At 42.2% G+C, this 22,009-nt stretch overlaps 1 protein-coding gene across 4 annotated transcripts in view; it reads left to right on the top strand.

The window, feature by feature from the left end:
* The window catches only part of csnk1g1 (casein kinase 1, gamma 1), a 44,575-nt gene that overhangs the window by 10,870 nt on the left and 11,696 nt on the right, over window positions 1–22,009 (top strand). For 2 of the 4 annotated variants that reach the window (XM_030110082.1, XM_030110163.1), the window contains exons 2-11: window positions 1,783–2,200; window positions 2,454–2,494; window positions 5,464–5,533; window positions 15,238–15,389; window positions 16,531–16,765; window positions 16,848–16,933; window positions 17,461–17,545; window positions 17,960–18,108; window positions 18,188–18,295; window positions 19,773–19,883. In XM_030110082.1, coding sequence (XP_029965942.1) covers window positions 2,014–2,200; window positions 2,454–2,494; window positions 5,464–5,533; window positions 15,238–15,389; window positions 16,531–16,765; window positions 16,848–16,933; window positions 17,461–17,545; window positions 17,960–18,108; window positions 18,188–18,295; window positions 19,773–19,883 — 1,224 coding nt within the window. In that variant the 5' untranslated portion in view covers window positions 1,783–2,013. The remainder of the gene's footprint in view (window positions 1–1,782; window positions 2,201–2,453; window positions 2,495–5,463; window positions 5,534–15,237; window positions 15,390–16,530; window positions 16,766–16,847; window positions 16,934–17,460; window positions 17,546–17,959; window positions 18,109–18,187; window positions 18,296–19,772; window positions 19,884–22,009) is intronic. The other 2 variants (XM_030110241.1, XM_030110311.1) reach the window with 1 other exon arrangement.

Here is a 22,009-nt window from a genome sequence, read left to right as displayed (position 1 = left end):
GACTGAAACATGTAGTCGTTCTGGCGAACGTCGGCTATCCGATGTTTCGATAGCAGTTACAGTGAGTGTATACATTTAAAGTCTTTAGTGAGTCTTACTTTAGCTGCTATAATCAGCATGTGTTTACAGACCTCCGTCGTCATTCTTTAACACGGGAACCAGTTAATCCATAACACCAGCCGGCGATCGCTTGTATTCTGCTATGGGGCTCTTTATACAACTCGCTGTTGCGCGATTTGGTTCCATCTCGCCTCTCCGATGTTTTTTTTCTGTCGGGGTTTTTTATTAAAAAAGTGTTTTTCCACCACCGTGGCGTTCTTCTGCTGGTTTTTTGGCTGTGCTGCTTCCCGTTGACTGGCACGCCACACGTCACTCCGTATGAGGGAACGCATGCAGAACAAATACTCCCCCCTTCAATCCGCTCCGCCACACGCTGCATCTCTCATTCTGCTTGTACTTTCCTCTTCGTTTGTTTGTTCATGTTTGGACCTACTTGTTCTTCTTCTTCTGTGGTAATGGTGGTGGCCGGCAGCTTTTAGGCTCATTACCGCCATCTAAGGTTGGAATCAGGACTGTTTTTTTTTTTTTTTTTACTCGTGTATTCGTCGTGTGATTGTGTGTACCGACCCGTGACCCCCGTACTGTGACGGTACGGGATGAATACAAATACCGTTACACTCCTAGTTACCATAGAATCCAATAAAGTTGGGAAAAACCCGCTTTGTCAATCCTGCAGGATGAAAAAAATCCATTTTGACTGTCAGCCTCCCAACTCTCGCCCTCTCCCATTCACTCCCATCATAAACTCCAAAAACAGCGTCTGAAATTCTTACCAAACTTTAAAGCTCATAGTTTAGATTCAGTAGAAGATTTTGAAATGAGGTTTTCACATCTGGATGGAGGACAGAAATAGCAACGTTTTGATATTTAATGATGTCTCTACATCTAAGTATAGAGAGGCATGATAGGCTTGTTCGGGCATGATTTTTTTTTTCTCTCTTATCTGTTTACATGGGGAAATTGTGTCCGGTTTTTGGGATATTCTTGGAATTCTTTTGCCAGAACGCTGTGAAAAGTCATTGCACACCAATCCCAAATTTCCCTCACATTTTGATGTGCTTTTTGTGGTGCACATGGCTAATTTTCCAGCAATGTTTTTTTTTTTTAGTAAACCACCGGCTGGAATTATAATCTTTGCCCCTTGCCAGGGGCAGGCACAAACAAAGAACCAGTTCATATTATGGCCAGAATAACCAGGATAACTAAAGCGTGCCCCTGGTGATCAAATAAATATATTGCGGTTAATGTCATGATTTTTTCTCAGCGGGCAAATGTCCTCTTGTGGGCCGGGTTGGACTTTTTGGCGGGCCGAATGATTGACACCCTGATTTACTTCCACCCAAACAATCAAGACTGAGCATAATGGAGTACTTGTACTATGTAATCACCCTGAACATTTCTCATTAACTTTGCTGAAGCATTAACCTTCAACAGAGTGGATGTGTAGCAGGTCTGGTGGGGTTATTGTCATGATGAGCTGCATTATCTTTTCACTTCAGGTGGGCTAACAGCATGAATTGATTGGCCTGTGCATGGCTACCAGGAAACGCCGTCATTCAGTGAACGTGGTTCAGCCTACATATTGTTGTCTAGATTTTTTTTTTTTTAATAAAGATGCAAAAAAAATGGCATGAATTATTCCTGATCTCATCACACATGGTCAGAATGGGAGTCTTCTTTATTTTTAACTAGCGGATCCCCCTGCCGTTTCGTTTCTTTCAGGGTCTCCACCTCCTCCCTGCTGGACAGATGTCGAGGTCCAACAACTGAAGCGGTGACTGGGTGAGGACGTGGAGGAGCGTCAGCGGACTGCACCGACCGGCTTCAGTCCCATGAGAGTGATTCTGCCGTCCAGGCGCCGCCAGTGACCAGGGCTGTGGCTGCGGTGGGCCCGGCCCAGGAGGCCTCTCTGTACATCACTCCGGGCTCACGCCGACTTGCGCCGCTCACGCCATGGAGCAGCAGAGAGACAAATATGGGGATCGGCCGGCCAGGAGCACCAAAGTGTCCCAGGGAAGCCGCAGCGGACACTCGTCCCGGCCGTCCGGCTCCTCCAGCTCCTCCGGGGTGCTCATGGTGGGGCCCAACTTCCGCGTCGGCAAGAAGATCGGCTGTGGAAACTTCGGCGAACTGAAGCTTGGTAAGTTTAGTCATGTGTTGAATAATTTACCACACAAGGAAGTGACTTTATTTGCAGCAGTTCCTAATTATTTATTAAGCCTACGTAATCTGTTATCGACCTTTTTGTAATTGGATTCTCTGCAGAACGTGTAAACAGATTGAGACGTTCCCTACTCGAAACCTTCTCGCAAATGAATTTGTGGCAAAATCCTTTTGAATTGTATTTCTTCAAGCCACCTTAAATGTTCCTTTACTTTTCTGTTTGATTTCAGGTAAAAATCTCTACACGAATGAGTATGTAGCCATTAAACTGGTGAGTGTGCACACTTTTCATTGTGGTTGTTCATCTGCGCTTTTAAAAGTGAATTGTATAGTCCATGTGTTGTTTCTAAAGCTGACTGATGAAATGACAAGTGTGTGTATTATTCTAATTTTGTGTAAAAATGTCTAGCTAAAGAGACGCAGTGCTATGACAGAATTGAATATTCTGGTTTTGAGTCGATGTCTCCAAAACTGCAGCTCTTTAAGGGTTTTTCACGGCCCGCAGTGAGCAATATCAGTTGAAGTCTGGATTCAGGGTTTGAATCCCAGTTGTAGCAGAAATGTCGTGTGAAAACTACCCAAGTTTACTCTGCAAGTGACTTAACAACCCGTTATAGAGCCCATTTTAATCAAACTTTCTGGCATGAAACACACATTCAGAAATTTAAAGGTGCTTTAAGGAGTTTGCACGTTTTATGCAAAACAGCGCCCCCTGCAGGCCTTGGGCGTAATGCAGCTTAGTGAAAAACTCGTGCCTGTGGCTTGCGTGCACGGAAGAGGGGAACTCCTTCCTCACTCTTTTAGTAGCGGTCGAGTAAGTTTTAAGTTTCTTCTACCTGGTGGAGTCTGTGTGGAGCTGTGGCAGTGCTAGAAGCCAGTCTTTTCTTACTTTCTGGAAGATCCTGCTCAGTTGTTGCTCACTAAACATCTGGTGGAGTAATGGTGGACAAAACGAAACTTAACTCAATCAGGCCAGCCGGAGCCTGCATTACGTCATTCCTGTCAAATTCTCCCCAAAAAAACTCTGGTGCCGAACCGGCACTGCAACTTTCAAGTGACAATTTAGCGCTGTTAGAGGTACTTGTAATGAATATGTCAGGGCACATTGTACACATCATTAAAAATGTGTAACATATTTATGGTAGAAAATAAGTATTTTTAAAGTTGAAAAACTCCTTAATGCACCTTTAAGAAATTTAAACATTTCCTTTGAATTTTTTACCGTTTGCTTGGTGGTTTAGCGGGCTGGATTGGAGCCTGTTGCGGGCCAGCTTTGGTCCACCTGCCTTATGTTTGGCACAGTAATCGAGAAGTACTAAAGTGTAACTGAAAATCTTCCTGTTGTTTTTGGTTAAAACTAAAAAGGTCACTTCTGTTTGGGGACCAAAAAAAGATGTTGCATCATGGGTAGTTATACAAACAAAGGTATTTACTCAATCCCTTTTAAGCAATGTTTTTGTAAAGTCCCTGTTCTGTGATTTTATAGCGAGAATTTGCCAATTAACCCCCCCCCCCCCCCCCCCCCCCCCCAGCTGTACATTCAAGTGCTTCTTGCCGATGGTGCTTTCTGTTTTACAGTGAATAATATAAAAAGTAGAACCAGGATCCCATGTGGCCTCCGTCCCCATACTTTGAATTTCCTAAAACAGGACTCGTCTTGCATGTAATGGAAAGATCACGGTCATTTTCAGCACATTTGAAGCAGTCGTAACATGCTCTGAAGACGTGCTCGCTCACAGTTTGGCCCCGTGGTCTTGAGTAGGGCTCCACTGATCAAAGTGGCACATTCCCAGCGTCGACGTTCAGTTTGTCTTTCCAGTGGCTGCTGTTCCTCCTGACACATGCCCCTGTGTTTGCCCACTCAAAGAATGTATTTTTCTACTGTATCAAAGAACTGCGTTCACTGAGCCAAACAGGATTTAGTGAATAGCTCTATCCTGTAGGAGGAGGAGATTCAAAGCCGGTAAAATTAATGAACTATGATGATCTTTTTCATCCATCTTTTATACCTCTTCATCCAGTTGAGGGTCAGGGTGTGCTGCAGCCACTCAGAATGCACCTGAGACAAGCTAGCAGTGTATGTGAGGGTGAATGGAGACACACCGTCAGTCACACTCACACCTTTGTTCTATTTGAAGCAGGAGTCTCTCACATGTTTTAGTTCAGGGGTCACATACAGCTTGATTTCATCTTGAGTTGGCCAGACCAGTAAAACAGTGGCATTATAACCTGTAAATTTAAAGTTTGTTTTTGTGAGTGTATGTGATGGAAATGTCGGTATTTTCTAGTGCTGTCAATTTTAATCGCGATTAATCCATTGAGGTCTGCCAATTGGGTCAAAGAAAAGAACTAGAGGATAATAGTGTTTTTTCCTGACATTGGGACTGATTTATGAGGATTAGATTCTTCGTTGCAATTAATCTCAACTTTAAAAAAGTTATTTGTTGACAGTTCTCCATGAATTAATCACGATTAATTGCGATCAGTGTGATTAAATTGCGATCAATGCGATTAAAACTGACAGCACTAATATTTTCACAAAAAACAATTACTACCAGAAATTACTGCAATCTCAACATGAATCCAGGTTTAATGATACTTTCTGGCTTGTCAAACATAAGGCCAGCGGGCCAAAACTAGCCAGCAAGAGGCTCCAATATGATCCAACAAACCAAAAAACTTTTTTTTTCCACAAGTTTCTGAACCGTAGCAGACGCAACAGAACACTGAGACCTAATGGAGATATCAGTGATGCTGCCATGAAAGCTTGCTACCTTGTTGCTATCAAACTAGTCTCAAAGCCATGCTGTGAGGGTGAGTTTATATAAACATTTGTAATGCATCAGGTATCATAAAAATTGACTTTATTTTTTGAGATTGTAGTCATTTTAGGTCATGTTTTTGTGTGAATATAGACATTGTCATCACTTAGCACCATAAAACCAAAAAAATTAAAGTTACAGTGGCACTATTTAGTCAGTCAAGTCCACTGAAGATGAAATTGACTAACATGCGTTTGACGCCCCGTCTCTAAATCATATTTTATTGCCTTTCTTCCCATGAATGGTAGATGGATCAACTGTTTACGCTTTCATGGCATCAATATCTTTAAGTGCATTTAAATTTCTAAAAATATTGCGGTCTTTTCTTTCTATCAAAAATAAGTGCTGATAAGAAGATAAGAAGTGTGGATGCCTCTTCAGTGATCAGTGTTTTCATTCAGATTTGTGCTCTGTGCAGGAACCAGTGAAGTCGAGGGCGCCACAGCTGCATTTAGAGTACCGGTTCTATAAAACCCTGGGAACCACAGGTAAGGACACATCTGTTTTCCTCACCCGCGTTTTCATGTGATTGTGTAATACTGATGTGAGATTCCAGTCGAGAGATTCCATCATTTCCACAACAAGTGATTACTCAAACCTAGATTACATATTGATATTGAGCTGGGTCAGAAACTGACTCTTAATCCCCAGGACTTTGTGCACGTGAATGTGCGTGTGCGCTGAAAACGTGCCGAGTGGTGAACTTGCTTGAAAGCAGACTTGCTAAATGTTGACATGACTTCAGTATCGCCTCGTGGTTAGAAACACAGACACATGGGTTGGCTCAAGAGTACCTGAAGCTCTTGTGGTCTCTCAGGACTGTTTCGTTGTCTCATAGTTGTGATTGCAGTATCGTAAATAAATTCGGCCACTGAGTTGGAACTATGTGTGGCTTACATGTGCACACAGTGACTACCGTAAATCCTCTAATAATGACCTGTATTCCATTATAAGCCCGTCTCCTTTAATGACCCGGTGCTTCTTTGAAGAAAGCTCATAAAAGCCGCTTCCCAATATAAGCTTTTTTTTTTGTTGTTGTTTTCTTTTTTTCTGTGAAGCGCTACGGTGCTGTACTGACAGTAGTCTGTGCTACAGCGCCAGTCCTCCTGGTATGGCGACTGTGTGTATTACACGTGTCTGGTAAAAATGGCGGAGGGACAGAAAACATTAAACTCAATGTTGAGATTTAATTTTTTTCATCGATTCAAAAAATAAAATCAGATTAATCAAATTAATTTGATTATATTGCCCAGCTTTAAACTGCACTACTGTATATTACTGTTTTAGTATTGTTTGATACTTGTTTTCAATAAATGAGCTCAGTACATTTTACTGGGGTCATGCTGCTACAAAAGATCTTTCTGCTCTTTTTGAAAATTTTAAAATATAAGCCTCTATACATGCCTCCTTTCATTAAAAGCCTGGTGCCAGCTACAGTTGAGACAAATAAAAGCCCCGGCTACTATAAGAGGATTTACGGTAAACAGCGAGGGGCCTAGGACACAACCCTGAGGGACACCAGACTTAAGGGGTCACGAGACTGACATGAATCCCAGGCAACCAGTGTAACTGAATTGTGGTGTTGATGAGAGAACCATGCCATTGCATAAACTCCTGAATTGAGACACAGGTGATGTGTTATAGAAAGAACTGTGATTGAGCTGACGGCAGCGTAATGCCTTCTGTGCCTGTTGCATTGGACCCATGCTGATGTGTATTTGTTTCTCAGTTCATAGTGAATTAAAAGGCTTGGCTGTGGAACATACTTCCCTGTTGGTTTATAGTGTCTTCAGTGGAAAGAAGCTGTGAACGCAGCATTGATGTGTCATCTTTGGAGGCTGACATGGTGATTTTGTCAGAAAACACTTATTTACACATGCAGCAGACACAGAAATATCAGCATTCATACTGAGTCATCTTTCTGTACTTGTAACCCATTTAGGTCCCACATACACACTTCTTTGGACTCCACCTTACTCATTAGCCTGAGTCCTGTATGAACAAAATAATCAGGTTATATTTCAACACATACAGTCTAAATTAGATATTTTGTTTTATTTGAAGCAGGTGTGTCAAGCACACTTTATTATAGGGGGCACATGCAGCATAGTTTCACCTTGAATGGGCTGGACTGGAAAAATAGTGCCATAATAACCCATACATTTCAATTTTAATATTTTTATTTATTTATTTATTTATTTTGCTGTGTGGCAGACTATAGAAAAATATCTATATCCCAAACAACCGTTAGAAAAAAATGTCCACTTTCTCAGCATAAAGCCCATTTTGATTATTCTCTCAGGTCTAGAATACAGTGAAATGTCTAAAAACCTTCCCTCCAGCTATTTGATTGTACATGTTTTGATAAACTCGCCCTGACAGCATGGCTTTGATGCTAGTTTGATAGCAACGAGGCAGCTAGCTTTCATGACAGCGGCACTGATGTTTCAGCTTGGGTCTCATTAGTGTGTTATACCCTCTAATCTCTGACATTTTCACAGTTTAGTTACTGATTTTGGGGGCCGAATTTGAGCCTTTTGGATGTCACCTTCCTGATTTCAGGGGCTGGTGTGTTCTGTTTGAAAAATTCAACTTAATATTTCACCTTTGTTAACATAATGACCAAAGGTTGCATTTAAATGCCCCCAAACTGTCTTGAATCCTTTTTTTTTTCTTTCCCTGGTGTCCTTTAAACCTTATCCTTCAGTATTCAGAATAAAACAGTACATTAATCAGTGGTTCTTGACTTTTTCATCCAGTCACCGTGCTCCTCTGAAAATTTCCCACTTTGTCATCAAGAGATTAGTCAAGGCCTGCTGACGCATCGCTGCTACAGCGGCCGCTGACGAGAACCTTGTGACAATTAAATGACCACTACTGAGAATCAAATTAGTGCCAGCTTATTTTAGTCTTGGTCTTGGAGGAAATGGGTGGGAGCGCCACAGACAATGGAACATAGTTTTTAATGCTGCCTTGATGGAAGTGGGTGAAATGACAGAATATTTGTGGCTTCATGCATCTTAGCTGATCATGTCCTCAGTCGTAGTTATACACACTAAAAGCCACTTTTCTAACATATGGTCTTTTTTGGATCTGCACGTGTGTGCGTGATCGCCCGACCGAGAGAGTAATGGCTATTGTTTTGCAAAGGCAAGGACTGGAAAAGGCCAACTGTGCGGAAACTCATTAAATATTTAGAGAGTGGGTCTGCCTCTCTTAGTACTAACCTGCCTCCGTCCTCTCCTCCAGATGGGATAACGTGGCCTCATTTCTTCCTGGCTGTGTGCGGTGCCACATTCCTCCCAGCCGATGTGGTTGTCACAGGGCCTTTTTGAATTAATGCGGCTTGACTCAGATGCTCAGACAGGTGTTGTTATCCGATGCATAACCAGCTGTCACTGGATATTAATGAGGATGATTCAATTCAAGAATCAAGCTTCTCCTTCCACTTATGTGAGACTATTTGTCAGAAACAGGAAGAGTCGTGTAGCCGTGTTGGTTTTACAAGAGAGATTAGAACACGTCGCTGTGAAGACGGCAAGAATGTTTTTGAAGGGAAGGACGATTTGTTCAAGGGTGGATGAACACGCTCAGAAGACCTCGCCATGAAACATGAAACCATCCCTGTAACCGCTGCAGTCCGAAGGAGTAAATAGTGACACAGCCTGGTAGATTTCCCAGACATGTAAAAGAAAACCCAGTCACCTTATTCTATGTATTTGCTCTCGTCATTGACAAGACCGCTAGCTTTGCCGGTTGAAAATCCAGGTGCAGAACGTTTCAGTCGTGCTCTGCACTTCTGTTTATCTTAGTGTTAGCAGCGTGCTGCTGGTGTGAATGAGAGCGAAAATGGAGACATGGCTCATCATTTATTGCAGTGGCTCTGCCAGTAAAAGCAGTGAAGTCAGAGTGAATCGAGTAAATGATTGTACATGCTGCCGGCTCACGATTCATCCACGCATGTCATCGAGCGCCCACATGCTGGGGAGTTTGACGTTTCACTTTGAAATATTCTCTGAGGCTCTGTTTACGTGCTGTTTTTAAGTAGAAATGGAAAACTTCTGCTGCGTTTTGGGAATCCGTTCAGACGATAGCGGTGCGCAGAGCCACTGAAGACAGAACTCTTTGAAAACAGCTCTACACAAGCACGAGTAGACGGACAATAACATTTGTCTCCAGAGTGGCCTGACTCCCTGTCCATGTTCTCCTGGACATGGTAGTTTAACAATGGGAGAAGATGGACAGACAACCAGGTTGGATTATGATTACGAGTGACACTCATCTGTGAATGTGTATAGCGTATGGTTCTCTGAGCGCATGTGTGTAGCGTCATTCCAGATAAAAACTATTGTGTCAGCTGGTGGTCTGGCGTGCCAGCTACATACAGGTTTTCTGCTGTTTCCATGTGAACGGATGTTTTCAAGACATTGTCATCTAAATGTGACACTTTTTACATTCAATACTGAAAGAACTGGATGTAAAGTGAACTGTTTGATGAAATCTATTAGTTTTAGTGTTTCTCTTTTCTTTTTTTTTTTCCTAAATTATGATTTCTTCTCTGAATATTACTTTGGAAAGACAGCGCAGGCCAAAATAAGCTGCCCGTGTTTATTTTGTTGGTGCCACTGTCTGTTCCTTCACACATCAGTTCATACATCATTGTTGAAGGAAATTAACTTCGCTCAGTTGTTTGGTTTGAGCTTGGCTATGAAAACAAGAGAGCGAGTTTTAAATATGCATTGAAAAATCAAAGAGCTTTATGTTTGAGACACGCGAGTTCAAGATAGAGAGTTCTTCCAATAATGAGAATGCAACACCAGACAGTGCGATTACATGCTGATTTGGTGTCTCTTTGAATTGAAGTGCGACAGTCTTTTCAGCTGTACAGTTATGTTGACTGAAAGCCTCCAGTCTTCCACCAATAAAATGAAATGAATTCATTTCTTTGGTTTTAATTAATTTTAGACAATAAAAAGTTAATTGTTGGTTTTACAAGTCTGAAACAGAGGATGTAAGAGGCTGTATGAAAATGGCTCCCTAGTCAAATAAATGATCCAAAAAATGAACAGGACGATGATCAGCACAAGTTTAGCTATCAGTCGCATCTATGACCAGCAAAACCAGTCAGTCGTAAGTGGATGTGTGTTTTGTTCAGACCTGATGTCAAACAGGGACTTGATGCTTTTAAAAAGAATAATAAATTGGTGAATGGACTTCACATGTGGAGCATTTCACCTGGTCATGCACCCCCACCTCGACGTCTCCGTTGTCCAGATATCTTCTTCCATCATGCAGCACGTGCAACATGCTGTGAATCTGAAATGTAAAATATTCTCTGTCCATCAATCTCAGTGGGGAGTCAGGCTTTCCCAGCATGCTCTGGGTGAGTGGGGGCTTATGCCTCACTTAGATTGAACCATCGATGACATGACTGATAACACATATTTATAGTGTGGAAACACACACAGTCACAAGAACATCATGCAGACTTCACACAGGAAACTTAAAGTAATTCAATGCAGTATTTCACAAAGGTGCCATAATTTATAGATCCATATAATCTTTACACAATCTTTATTTACTGCTACTAATTTTGAAGATTGCAGTGCAGTTGCGACTTTAACAAATCAGGCATGACTTTGACTGACTGAACTTTTTACACAACAACATCTCTGATTGATTATAGCATAATAATAATGAAAATAAAAATCAGAAAGTCGTCCAGGCTGTGTGCCGGGCCCGCCACAGTTTTATTTTCTCATGCATATCGCTGTACAGAACAAATTAGGTAAGTGTCTTTCGGTCTGACTCAAAACAAGCCATATTCATTCATGCAGTCTGCCTCAGTCCCTCTTTGTTCTAAAGGGCAGCTGCCAGTAGCTTTATTATTAGATTACAGTAATGCATAGGAAAATGTATCCCGGTAGTTTTACTCAGCGGCAGACAAACGATGCCGAAGAAACTTTTTATTGAGATTCCTGCCAGGTTTTACTGAGCAAATGAAACAAAAAAAAAGGCTCCATTACGTTTGCAATAAATCCAGTTATAAGAATGTCTTTTGTTAAAAAGTGGATATTTTGAAGTCTTCAGCGACCTGGTGATTGCAGCTGACTGAAGAGTTTCATCCATCCTCTTCCTCTTGACACCATCTCCTGCTCCATCCACCGCTGGACTGGTTCAGTTCACACCCCTCTGGATGACTCGGTTCATTCAGTGAAAATCTTTAGATACCAGCTGTCGCCCCTCTATTTCGGTGTCCCTCAGAGCTCTGTCCTGAGCCCTGTCCTCTTTATTGTATGTCTCCTCTCCCTTTGCCATATTTTCTGGAAATAAATTGTACATCTTCACTGCTATGGGGACCGTACTCATCTTGAATGTCATTACTTTGTTTCTTACTAGCATTTTAACATGTGTATTGTGTAACCCTCTCCCATGGCTGTTGCATTATGCCTCTTTTCACAAACTCACCCTGACAGCACGGCCTTAATGCCAGTTTGACAGCATCGAGGTTGCTTGCCTTCACGGCAGCATCACTGACCTCTCAGTGTCCGCTACTCTCAGACATGTGGGCCTTCTTTTTGACACCCTTGCTCTGGACATTTTCCTTGAAACGTCTTTATCTCCGCCACGTGTAGCTCGTACAAACGCAGTAAAGTTTGATATCCCAGATTAGTACTCCACCCAGGCACTACCCTCATGATGTTTGAGAAAATTGGACGTGATCATTGAAACGTTCCTCCTAAATTGGTAGCTTCCATCAAAATTTGAGGCCTGCAGTTGAGTTAAAGTGTACTTCTCAGCAGAGGACACACACATTCAGTCTCTGGTGGTTATTTTGCTGTAATGCACCGTGGTTCACCAAAGCCCAGGGTTCCTTTCCTGCTGAAAAGCTCCTGTTTATGGACTTATTTACAGCACATTTCCAATCTGACACATTTTCAGGCCTCCCACAACCACCCAGGGTTTCAAAGCTCTCATTCCTATGGTACAATTAGCAACCCACAGAACTACATAATGGTGTCCAGAAAGACAGGATGGAGCGCAGCAGGACTCCTACATGCCCATATGCTGAGCTGACAGCATCCATGCCACTTTTCCTGCTGCAGTCTGATTCCCAGTACCCAGCTGGCAAGGCAAACGTCTTCAGCATAAATATGTCATGAGTTCCTCCACATTAGGATGAGAGTTTGCATTCAGCCTCTTATTGTCAGTCTGGTTAAATTGGAAGCGCAGAGTAAATGGCTTTACGATGGCACTTTGATCACTTCACTTCACTTTATTGTACAGACGGATTTCTTTCTGTCTACGTCTTCATGGTTTATAAAACACAAACCCAGCACACAGACGGGTGGAAGTAATCTCTCCAGATACTTCTATAATTGTGATTAGGAAGTGCTTTTGGGTACTTGTGCTTTCTTGAGTAATTTTTCAAGTGTGGAGTTTTACCTTAAGTACAGTTTCGACTGTGCTTTGCGCAGTTTGCTCCTTTTAAGATCACACTTCTCAGTTTGCTGCAATTTGTAGACATAGTCTGTGTTTTATCCAAAAATGAGGTTAGTTTGGGGTCATTGTGCTCATTTTTGCGGCTAATAGAATTCTTAGAGAAATGTGCTTTGACAATACACGCGCTTAAAAATGAAACCAAATAATTAATTTTTGAAAAATGTACTTTCTACTTTTCCTACAGTGCTATGCTGTTGATTAAATATTATTTCAAGTAATATTAGTAGTTGATGAGTCCATATCTTAAATTCACCTTGAAACTGTGAAGTCTTTTGCATACATAAGGTGCAAATATTGTGTGAAAATACTAATTTATTCAATATTAATTATCAATATTACCTTCATAAATTGGTGACATGTCTTGACTTTATTGTTTGTTTTTCTGGACTTCCATCAAGCCACCAGAAATGCAAACAGTGCAGGTTTTAAGTCGAGATTTCATAATCAAACAATATTTTACAGCACAGACACTGGTGTTGAAGACATAGCGATGCAAACATAGACTTAAAACAACAGCTTTGGCCTTGTTTACACAATAACGTTACATGAAAATGCTCAACTTTCGTTGCGTTTTGGGTGCCGTTGACCCATCATTGATGACGGCCAAAAGCAAGTGAAGCCAGTATTTATAATGAAGCTGCTCCATTTTAACTCAGGAGCTCCTCGTTGCTCCTGCGTTGAAAGCAGAATTGGGGACAGACATAAAGCTCTCATATGTCTTTAACTTGTACGCAATTATATATTTCCCAGGACTGAGCACAGCTTAAGGACTGCATGATTGAAGCTTTCTTTGAAGATTCTGAGAGGACCTCTTTAATAGGACTCGCATTGAGCACAGGCAAACTTTGAATCCTGCTCTCCCCGAAGGCAATTAGCAGTTTGACCTGATTTCCTCTTCTTTGAAACTGCAGTTCAGGATGTGGTCATGATAACAACAAAGAACGCACATATGGCTAAAAGCAGACTATTAAACTGGACATGGAGCTGTATTTGCATAAAATCTGAAATCCAAAAACAAATTAAAAAAAAAATATATATATACAGATATCATCCATACTGCTGATGTTTGATGTTGAAGCTTTTGGTAATTAATAAGTTCAGAAAAAGTCGCTTGTTGCTGCTAGATAAATTGCTTTTAAATGAAAATCAGCTTTACATTTGCATGAACGTTATTGTACTTCTATAATAGAATTAATTGTAAAAACACAAGATGTGTAAAGATTAACAAGTGTGTGTGTGTGTGTGCCATGTTACTGTAAGTGCAGATTGTTCATGTGTGAAATTGCAGATTTTGCACATCGTCATTGTTTATCCGCAGTTTTGATTCAAGGCGGAACTGTTTGCCAATTGCCAGTTTGAATCCTTTTTTAAGATAAAACGAAGGTGCTGGATGAGATTTCTTTCTTTCCCCTGCATGCCAAATTTCCTTTTTTCACCAAAAAAAAAAAAAAAAAAAAAAAAAAAAAATCATCGAGGATTAAGAAGAGTTTGAAAGATGCATACATCTGAGGACCATGCTTGAAATGATGCTTTTCTGACCTCTGGATCCAGAAAGTTGTTTTTTTTTTTTTTTTTTTTTTTTTGACCAGTTGAAACTCAATTTTAACAGCTAATGTAAGTTCATAGAAGACACAGCAGGAGATTACGGGAGAATTGCCCGCTATACTTTTGATTTAGATGTCTTGTAGCTTCACTTCCTGTTCACACCAATTGAGATTAATGAAAGTTTTATGATGGAGAAAGTCACTAAAAATAGGACTTTTTGACAGAACTGCCTCCACACTGCAAAGCTTTTGAAATGCCTCGAACTCTTGAAGAGGGAAAAGGATTTATTTTGGAAACATGTAGCGCTTCACCTGTGCTTACAGTTTCTGGCCACATTCATAGGTCTACACCAGTAACAATGAAAGGTCCTAAACTGCCTTTTATCTGCCAAAGTGGGGTAAAAAGAGAAAAAAGTTTGATCCTTGTAAACCCTTTTAAGAAAGCTTTTATGTTTGTTTGTTTTTTCACAGTATAAATATTATTCACTAAAATATATTGATATTGTGCAGGGCTGAACTCAGCCCTCCGCAGGTTTTCAGGGAAATTAATTGCCCCGCGGCAGTAAAAGGACGTTTGCCAATATTCCGGTCCCAGCCGCACGGGACTGACCACCACCCGACTCCGAGCCGCACGGTGGCAAGAAGCAGAACCGGAGCCAAACGGACAGATGGACGGGACTTTGGAGCAGGGAGGATGTGATTCAGTGGGGAGGTTGTGATACGAGGCCGAGTAAAGATTTGCTCTGCAGCAGCGGAAGGACGGCGGCGGCGTGGTGGTGTTGGCACTCCTTAAGGGTTAACGTCTACTGAGCAGCTCTCTCTGTCCTCGGCGACCTCGGCGGGCTCCGCCCCCGGCGGCGCAGCTCCAGTCCTTGCGTAGTTCACCTTGGACCTCGGGTTGAAGTATCATCAGTTAAGGGAGACAGGAATAATAAACACGTTTGCCAACCCCCCCGTTCTTTCATTTCCTGTTGTTTATGGAAGTGAAAAACATTGAAGACATTATCTCTCCATCCGAGTGGCATTTCGCTCAGTTAAAATATCACCTGTCATCTTTGATAAGTTTGGTTTTCTTTCACATTTTAAACTCTGAAAAGGCTTCTTGTCTCTTTTCAACTCTGATCTCATGTTTTCTTGCGTTCCAGCCGAAGGCGTGCCTCAGGTGTTTTACTTCGGGCCTTGTGGGAAATACAACGCGATGGTTCTGGAGCTGCTGGGCCCGAGTCTAGAAGACCTCTTTGACCTTTGTGACCGGACATTTTCACTGAAGACCGTGCTAATGATCGCAATTCAGCTGGTGGGTCCAAAGGAAATATCCATCTTGATATTTACAACACTTTTCATTTCTATTTTGAAGGCAAAACACACAAAACCTTGACATTGACCAGGAAACCTTGCATGTGCTGCACAGCTGTCGTGCAGCGTTCGCACTGTGTGACACCTGCACAGAACCAGTTAACAGATAAAAAAAGCACATTTCAGTTCAGGGGCTCCAAACGGCCTGATTTCATCTTGAGAGGGAAACAGACCTGAGAAAACATAAAAACAGGCAAATCCTTGAACACACCTCTGTGGTGCTCCCCTCCTCCTCCACCACCTCCACCTGCACCTAAAGACAGTGGATCAGCTGTCTCCCTGCCGGTGTGACAGGGTTTCCTCTTTATGAATATTGTAATGTAAAACTTGCTGGTCTGTAAAAGTTGCCTCCAAAGTGGAGCCAGCAGACCACACACCCGAGAGAGCAGGCAGGGGGGTGGAGGACCCAACACCAGTCTCCCCTCACAGTCTGCGAATGAGCAATCTGTCCTTATCTGCATCCCTTTGGTGTGAGGCAGGGAGGCTGGAACCTGTCAGGACGAGCAAAGTTACCAGCGACTCTCACGAATTCTGAGCCGTGCGTCGGCCGGCTGGACCCAGCCTCCGGGGCGCCTCGCACGTCTCCAAATTTCTAGCATTTCATTTTGTCAGCATAAAATTTGCAGAGCTCCTGTAATATAGAGAGCTTCTGCAAGTTTGTCAAGAAAACCCACAAACCAGCACAACACGAGCAAAGTGTTGCAGAGCAGAAACCGACTGCAGGGTGCTGCGCAGACGTCCCGGCCTCAGTCTGGGTGAAGCCGTTCTGCTGTTCTTTCTAATTAGTCACTAACCTCTTAGCAACTTTTAACTACTTTGTTAAAGGTTGATGCTATAAAAACTTTGTTTTGATGGCGCTCGCTGGTGCTTGTAGTTTTCAGTCTCAGCAGGATCGTTCTGCATCACAGCAGTTCGAAACTGACTTTTAATGCTGTTTTTGTTGAATGCAAGGCTGCAAGGGTGAACAGGACCGACAGGAGACTTGGTACAACTGATTTATAGAGTAGTTTTTGAAATGTGCCATCTTGATTTAAAATTTTGATCCGATGTAAATGTTCATATTTTTTTCCCTTCCTCGCCAGATTTCCCGAATGGAGTACGTCCACTCTAAAAATCTCATCTACAGAGACGTGAAGCCCGAGAACTTTCTCATCGGTCGGCAAGGGAACAAAAAGGAGCACATCATTCACATCATCGACTTTGGCCTGGCCAAAGAGTACATCGACCCCGAGACCAAAAAACACATTCCCTACCGGGAGCACAAGAGCCTGACCGGCACCGCCCGATACATGTCCATCAACACACACTTAGGCAAAGGTGAGGGGAAACGTCAGCTGTGTGTCCTGATGCCTTTCTGTTGTAGGCCTTTACTTAACTCTTGTTAAAAACTGTGATACAGAGCAAAGCCGGCGAGATGACCTGGAGGCCTTAGGCCACATGTTCATGTACTTCCTCCGTGGGAGTCTGCCGTGGCAAGGACTAAAGGTCAGTCGAGTTCAAACTCGTTTTGCGTGTATTACTGTATCAGTGCACCTTAATCAATACACAGATCCGTGCAGTCATCATCAGTCATAATTTTTCTTGGAAATATGTGAAAAAACATGTTGACAGTTTTGCATCAAAGTGAGAAAAAAAAAATTCTGTCTTCATTGATGCTCATCATGATATTCCTCAATGAATACTGAGAACAAAATGACAATGCCTGAATAGAAAAGATTAAAAATTAATTGATCAAGTTTTACATTAATACAAATGTTTTCCCTCTCATAATTTGGTAATTTGTGAAAAGGAAACTGTATTTTCTAAACCTATTAGCTCAGGTTAAAAACTTGCAGGTGTAGTTACTTATAGGTTATTATGCTGCCTTCTCGTCTGCAGAGTACAACCAGCCTGTTGGAAAATCCCTGGTCTAGTTTCCTCATAGCCAATCTTTAACCGGGAACTCATTTTGATGATAGTTGCTTAATCATGTACATCAGAGGTGTGTGATGTGTCTTGTTTTGACTCCACAGGCTGACACATTGAAAGAACGATACCAGAAGATCGGAGACACAAAACGGAACACTCCCATCGAAGTGCTGTGTGAAAACTTCCCAGGTGCGACCAGGTTTCGTCTTCATTCCATCAGTTTTATTAGAAACCAGACAGTCTGGCCCAGTGGTGTATTGAATCAGCATTGTTTTACACCCACTCCCAACTTCCCCATGATGCACCACTCGGCAGCATCGCCGAGCCCGGTTTTTCGTACTCTGTCTGTAATTGACTAGTGCTCACTGTATTCACTGATTTGATTGGTTAATGTCGGTAAAACTAGTCAGTTGGAGCTAGGCAATTTGTTAGCTGTCGAAACTAGCTAACTAATTAGAGCCATGATGAGCAGATGATAGGCATTATTCATTTCGGTGGTCATAATGTTATGGATAACGGTGTGCATCTGCGTCTAATAATGATTAGTTAATAAAAAATGAGTGATGTATTTTTTTTGTTGAATGCCTCTCTTCTATAATTCAGAGGAGATGGCCACCTACCTGCGATACGTGAGGCGGCTGGACTTCTTTGAAAAGCCCGACTACGAATATCTGAGGACGCTGTTCACCGAGCTGTTCGAGAGGAAAGGCTACACCTTCGACTACACCTACGACTGGGTCGGCAGGCAGATCGTAAGTGGCAGATGATGTTCGGCTCAGCTCTTACGGTAATCCAGGGGCGCAGGATGTGACCGATTGTTCTTGCCTTCAGCCGACGCCGGTGGGATCCGTCCACATAGACTCTGGGGCGTCTGCAGTCACAAGAGAGAGTCATCAGCATAGAGATCGACCCTCGCAGCACCAACCCATCAGAAACCAGGTCGGTCCCGCCTTCCTCCGGTTTGCTGTGCCGTTCGGACCGTGAAACAGTGTTTGACTGTTGGAAGTTGTAAATTGGGAGTTTTTGGAGCTTTTATGACAGCCACATATTTTCATCTGTTGGATGAAAAATTGTTACCAGTGCTGAAGCAATTTGTGCCCTTAGTGTTGTTTGAATTGCTTCCGGGGTGTTTGCAGTCGTTGCACTAGACTGGTGGTCCCCGGCCAGATGTGGCGACGGCCCCCTTGTCCACAAACATTACAAAATTGATAGATTATTGGTTTCACATTGGCATGATGCTAACGAATTAATTAGCTTGTTAGGAATTTAAATTATTCTAAATAACTGTATTACTGGATTCCTCTGGAGGGTTTTTTTTTTTAATTTAGACCTGCAAAAAAAATGTTTTTCATTAAATTAGTTGCTGTAACTCTGGTAAAACCTTAATTGAAAATTTATAATAAGATGATTAAGTTATTGCTGCCCACATAAAAGAATCAGAGTTGGCCATCCGTGCTGTACAGTCTGGCTTTAAGGTGTCAAACACGTGGCCCACTGGACCCAAAAGGACCTGCCAAGGAAAATCCTAACTGAATGCAAAAGTAGTTGATATTTTTTCATTTGTTTAATAAGTTGTTTTATTTCAAATGAAAGGGAAAAAAAACATTTAAAAATATTCTTGGTTAAAGCCATTTAAATCTTTTCAGGTATAATTTTCTCATTAGGAAATAGCATGTACATATTACTGTGGATCTGCAGTAGATCTGGCATCTACAGATTTAGTCCTGCCCGTTTAAAACTTAACTTTACTGTATTTTACAGTCTTCAGCCTCCATAATGACTTTGACACCTCTGAACCAGCTATTGTGGTTTGATAATAGCTGAGTTTTTCCTCCAATTATTGAAATCAGATTAAAATAAAAAGAATACTGAGGTAGACTTAACATCAGTCAGATGTGAATGCAGAGATTATTTTTTGTTGTTGTTTTTTTTTTATTGAGAAATGTGCCGACTTTGTGGGTGCAGGCTGGTTTGTATGGTGTTTCTAATAGACGGTCAGTTTGTGGTTTCACAGAAAACCTGTATCTCGGTCCTGGTTTGGATCATGCAGATTGAGGCAGGCTCACAGATTGATTGCTACCATTAAACGCTGCAGTAAAAACGACCACCTGGTTTCCAAAAAGCTTTTCTGCAATATGTTAAGTATAATGAGCCTGAGGCCGCATTTTGGCTTCGAACTCATTAGTTTCTGTTTGAGTTCTTGGCTGAAGCCTTGCTTTGATTTTAATTCACTCCTTTATTTTGTTTACTTTTTGTTTTCTTCATGATCTCATGCTGCTTTGCATGGTACCTTGCCTCGCACTCCCAAATGCCCATCTCTCCTAACGCCATTATTCCATCACTCCCTCTCCCATCGCACCCCCTAATCCCGCCTCCCCCCACGTCACCGACGCCACCCCTCGTGACTCGCGAGCAGACAGCAGTCTCAGATCGACGAGGAGCATGGGAGGTGCAGCCCACACGCCAAGCAAACTCCTCCTACCTGACCTCCCACCTGGCAGCGGACAGGCACGGAGGCTCAGTGCAGGTATACACCCCCTCACCCGATCAGCCGGCAGCCCCACCCGGTCTCCATGGAGTCAGATCTGTCTCATAGCGTCTCATCCGGGATCAGTCCATCTCTAGAATGTCTTGAGCTCTCATGAGGTCAGTTTTGAGTTGATCAACGTAGTTCAGTTGAACCGCTCTGAGGGTGCTGTGCAGTATCAGACCCGATACTGACATCGGTGCATCCACAGATGCTTATATTAACCAATTCTTTTACGCCATGTCGTGCAAGCTACCAGTAGCTCGCTGCTTAAAGCTCTGCTGTATTAAAAACCTGTATATTTTAGACCAGATTTTACAAGATGTAGTAAAATTGAAATGTAGAACTAATTCAGAAGTTTTTTGCTGCTAACATTTCTTAGTGCCCGTGTAAAAATAGAGTAGGGGCTTTGAAACATTTTCATCATTTGTGGAGTACTTTAACCTTCTTTGTGAGACAGATCTACAACCATAAACCTCCCCCACCCCGTTACCCCTGGCTGGGAAATGTTATTTTTCTGCTCCACCACATGCATGTCATCTGGTGCTCCCCACCCCAGATGGTAGAAGAGTGATTTCTTAGCTCGGCCAGCAGCAGCTCTGGTTGCAGCGTTTCGATCTCGGGTTCCTCCGACTCTCCATGACGCTTGGACATGCCTTGAGAAAACAAGACGCCTCTTGCATGGCGGGATGACCCGGCTAAGTGCATGCTCTTAAGCCGTAAAGAGTCGTTACACACAAAGACACATCCTGCAATAACGTTTTTACTCTCTTGCCAACAGTAAAGGTTGCGCCGTTCTTCAGGAAGGTTTATTTGTGTTGATTTGAAATTGTGTTTTTGAAAGACGTACCTGTTGAGGCAGGATGGAAATGTGAGCGATTCCAGGCATGTGATGATCTTCATGAGTTTTGCAGTATATATGGATCTGTTTCTCTGAGTATTCATGGAGAAATGAAGTGAGCGAGCAGCATGATGGCCAGTCAGCCGTCAGTCCAGACAGCACAGCTGAGCTGCGACACGGTTTGATTGTGAAGATTTGTTAAACTTTTTCTTTAATGCTTAAAACACCAGAAATCCAAATGAAGGAAATTTATGTCTGAAGCCTCTTTAAATCTGACTAGAGTTTTACAGAGAAATAACTTGTTTTTTCTGTGATAACTTTCAAAATTAAACTTGAGTTGGGAAAAAAAAAACTAACAAAAAAAAAAAACTCTGTCGTTGGTTTCAAACCTCTGGTCCGAGACCCTGTCTACTCGACGGCGTTTCAAGTTAAAACATGACGTGCCAGCGTTTTGAAAACAATGTCTGTTTCCACGGAAACATCAGAAACACTGAAAACGGTGTAGTTAGCTGTTCGCACAAAACGGAAGAAACTGAGGAGGGAAGAGCCACAACAGCTGGAGTCGAACATTTCAAGGCTGGGTGACTCCGTCCTCCAAGATCCTTTTACTGGAAAACCTCACACAGACCGTTTCCACCTGAAGATGATGCCGTGTGAACAGGGCTGAAGAAAATGCTCACATTTAGCTCCAAAATTTTATACCTCCGGATTTTGAAATGTAATTTTTTAAAAAGAACATTTTTATTGCTGCATTTTGAACCTGGATGCAGGGTTGTTGTGAGCATGTTTTATTAGCCTGAGCAGCAGGATGAATACCGACTCCACTCAATCATGCACCGGCGAGATGAAGGTAGAGATGTTCCGATACCATTTTTTGCCCCCCCGATACCGATTCCGATACTTTTACTGTTGGTATCGGCCGATACCGAGTACCGAGCTGATACCAGTACATTATAAAATAATCCCATGCAACGCCTGCATGACTGTCACATGATTATCACTGTGGTGAGGCCTGGCTCAGGTTAAACCCTCTAAAACATGAATCAATACAGCAGATTCAAGCCATTTACTTTTTAAATAGAACAGTATAAAAAACAGCAATGCAAATACAATTGAACTAAATCAGTCTAGGAATAATTATTTTCAATAACTTAAAGTGCAGCCCCAATATTTTTTAAATTAAAGGGAATTTAAATAGAACAATATAAAGCAGTAGTGCAACGACAACTTATATCTACAAATATATGTTGTTGCATTTTTAAATTGAAGTGCAGACACAATATTG

Source organism: Salarias fasciatus, chromosome 1, assembly GCF_902148845.1.
Source record: "Salarias fasciatus chromosome 1, fSalaFa1.1, whole genome shotgun sequence".
NCBI lineage: Eukaryota > Metazoa > Chordata > Actinopteri > Blenniiformes > Blenniidae > Salarias > Salarias fasciatus.
Note: the sequence above shows the minus strand (reverse complement) of the source record. Positions and strands in the feature narration are given on the sequence as shown.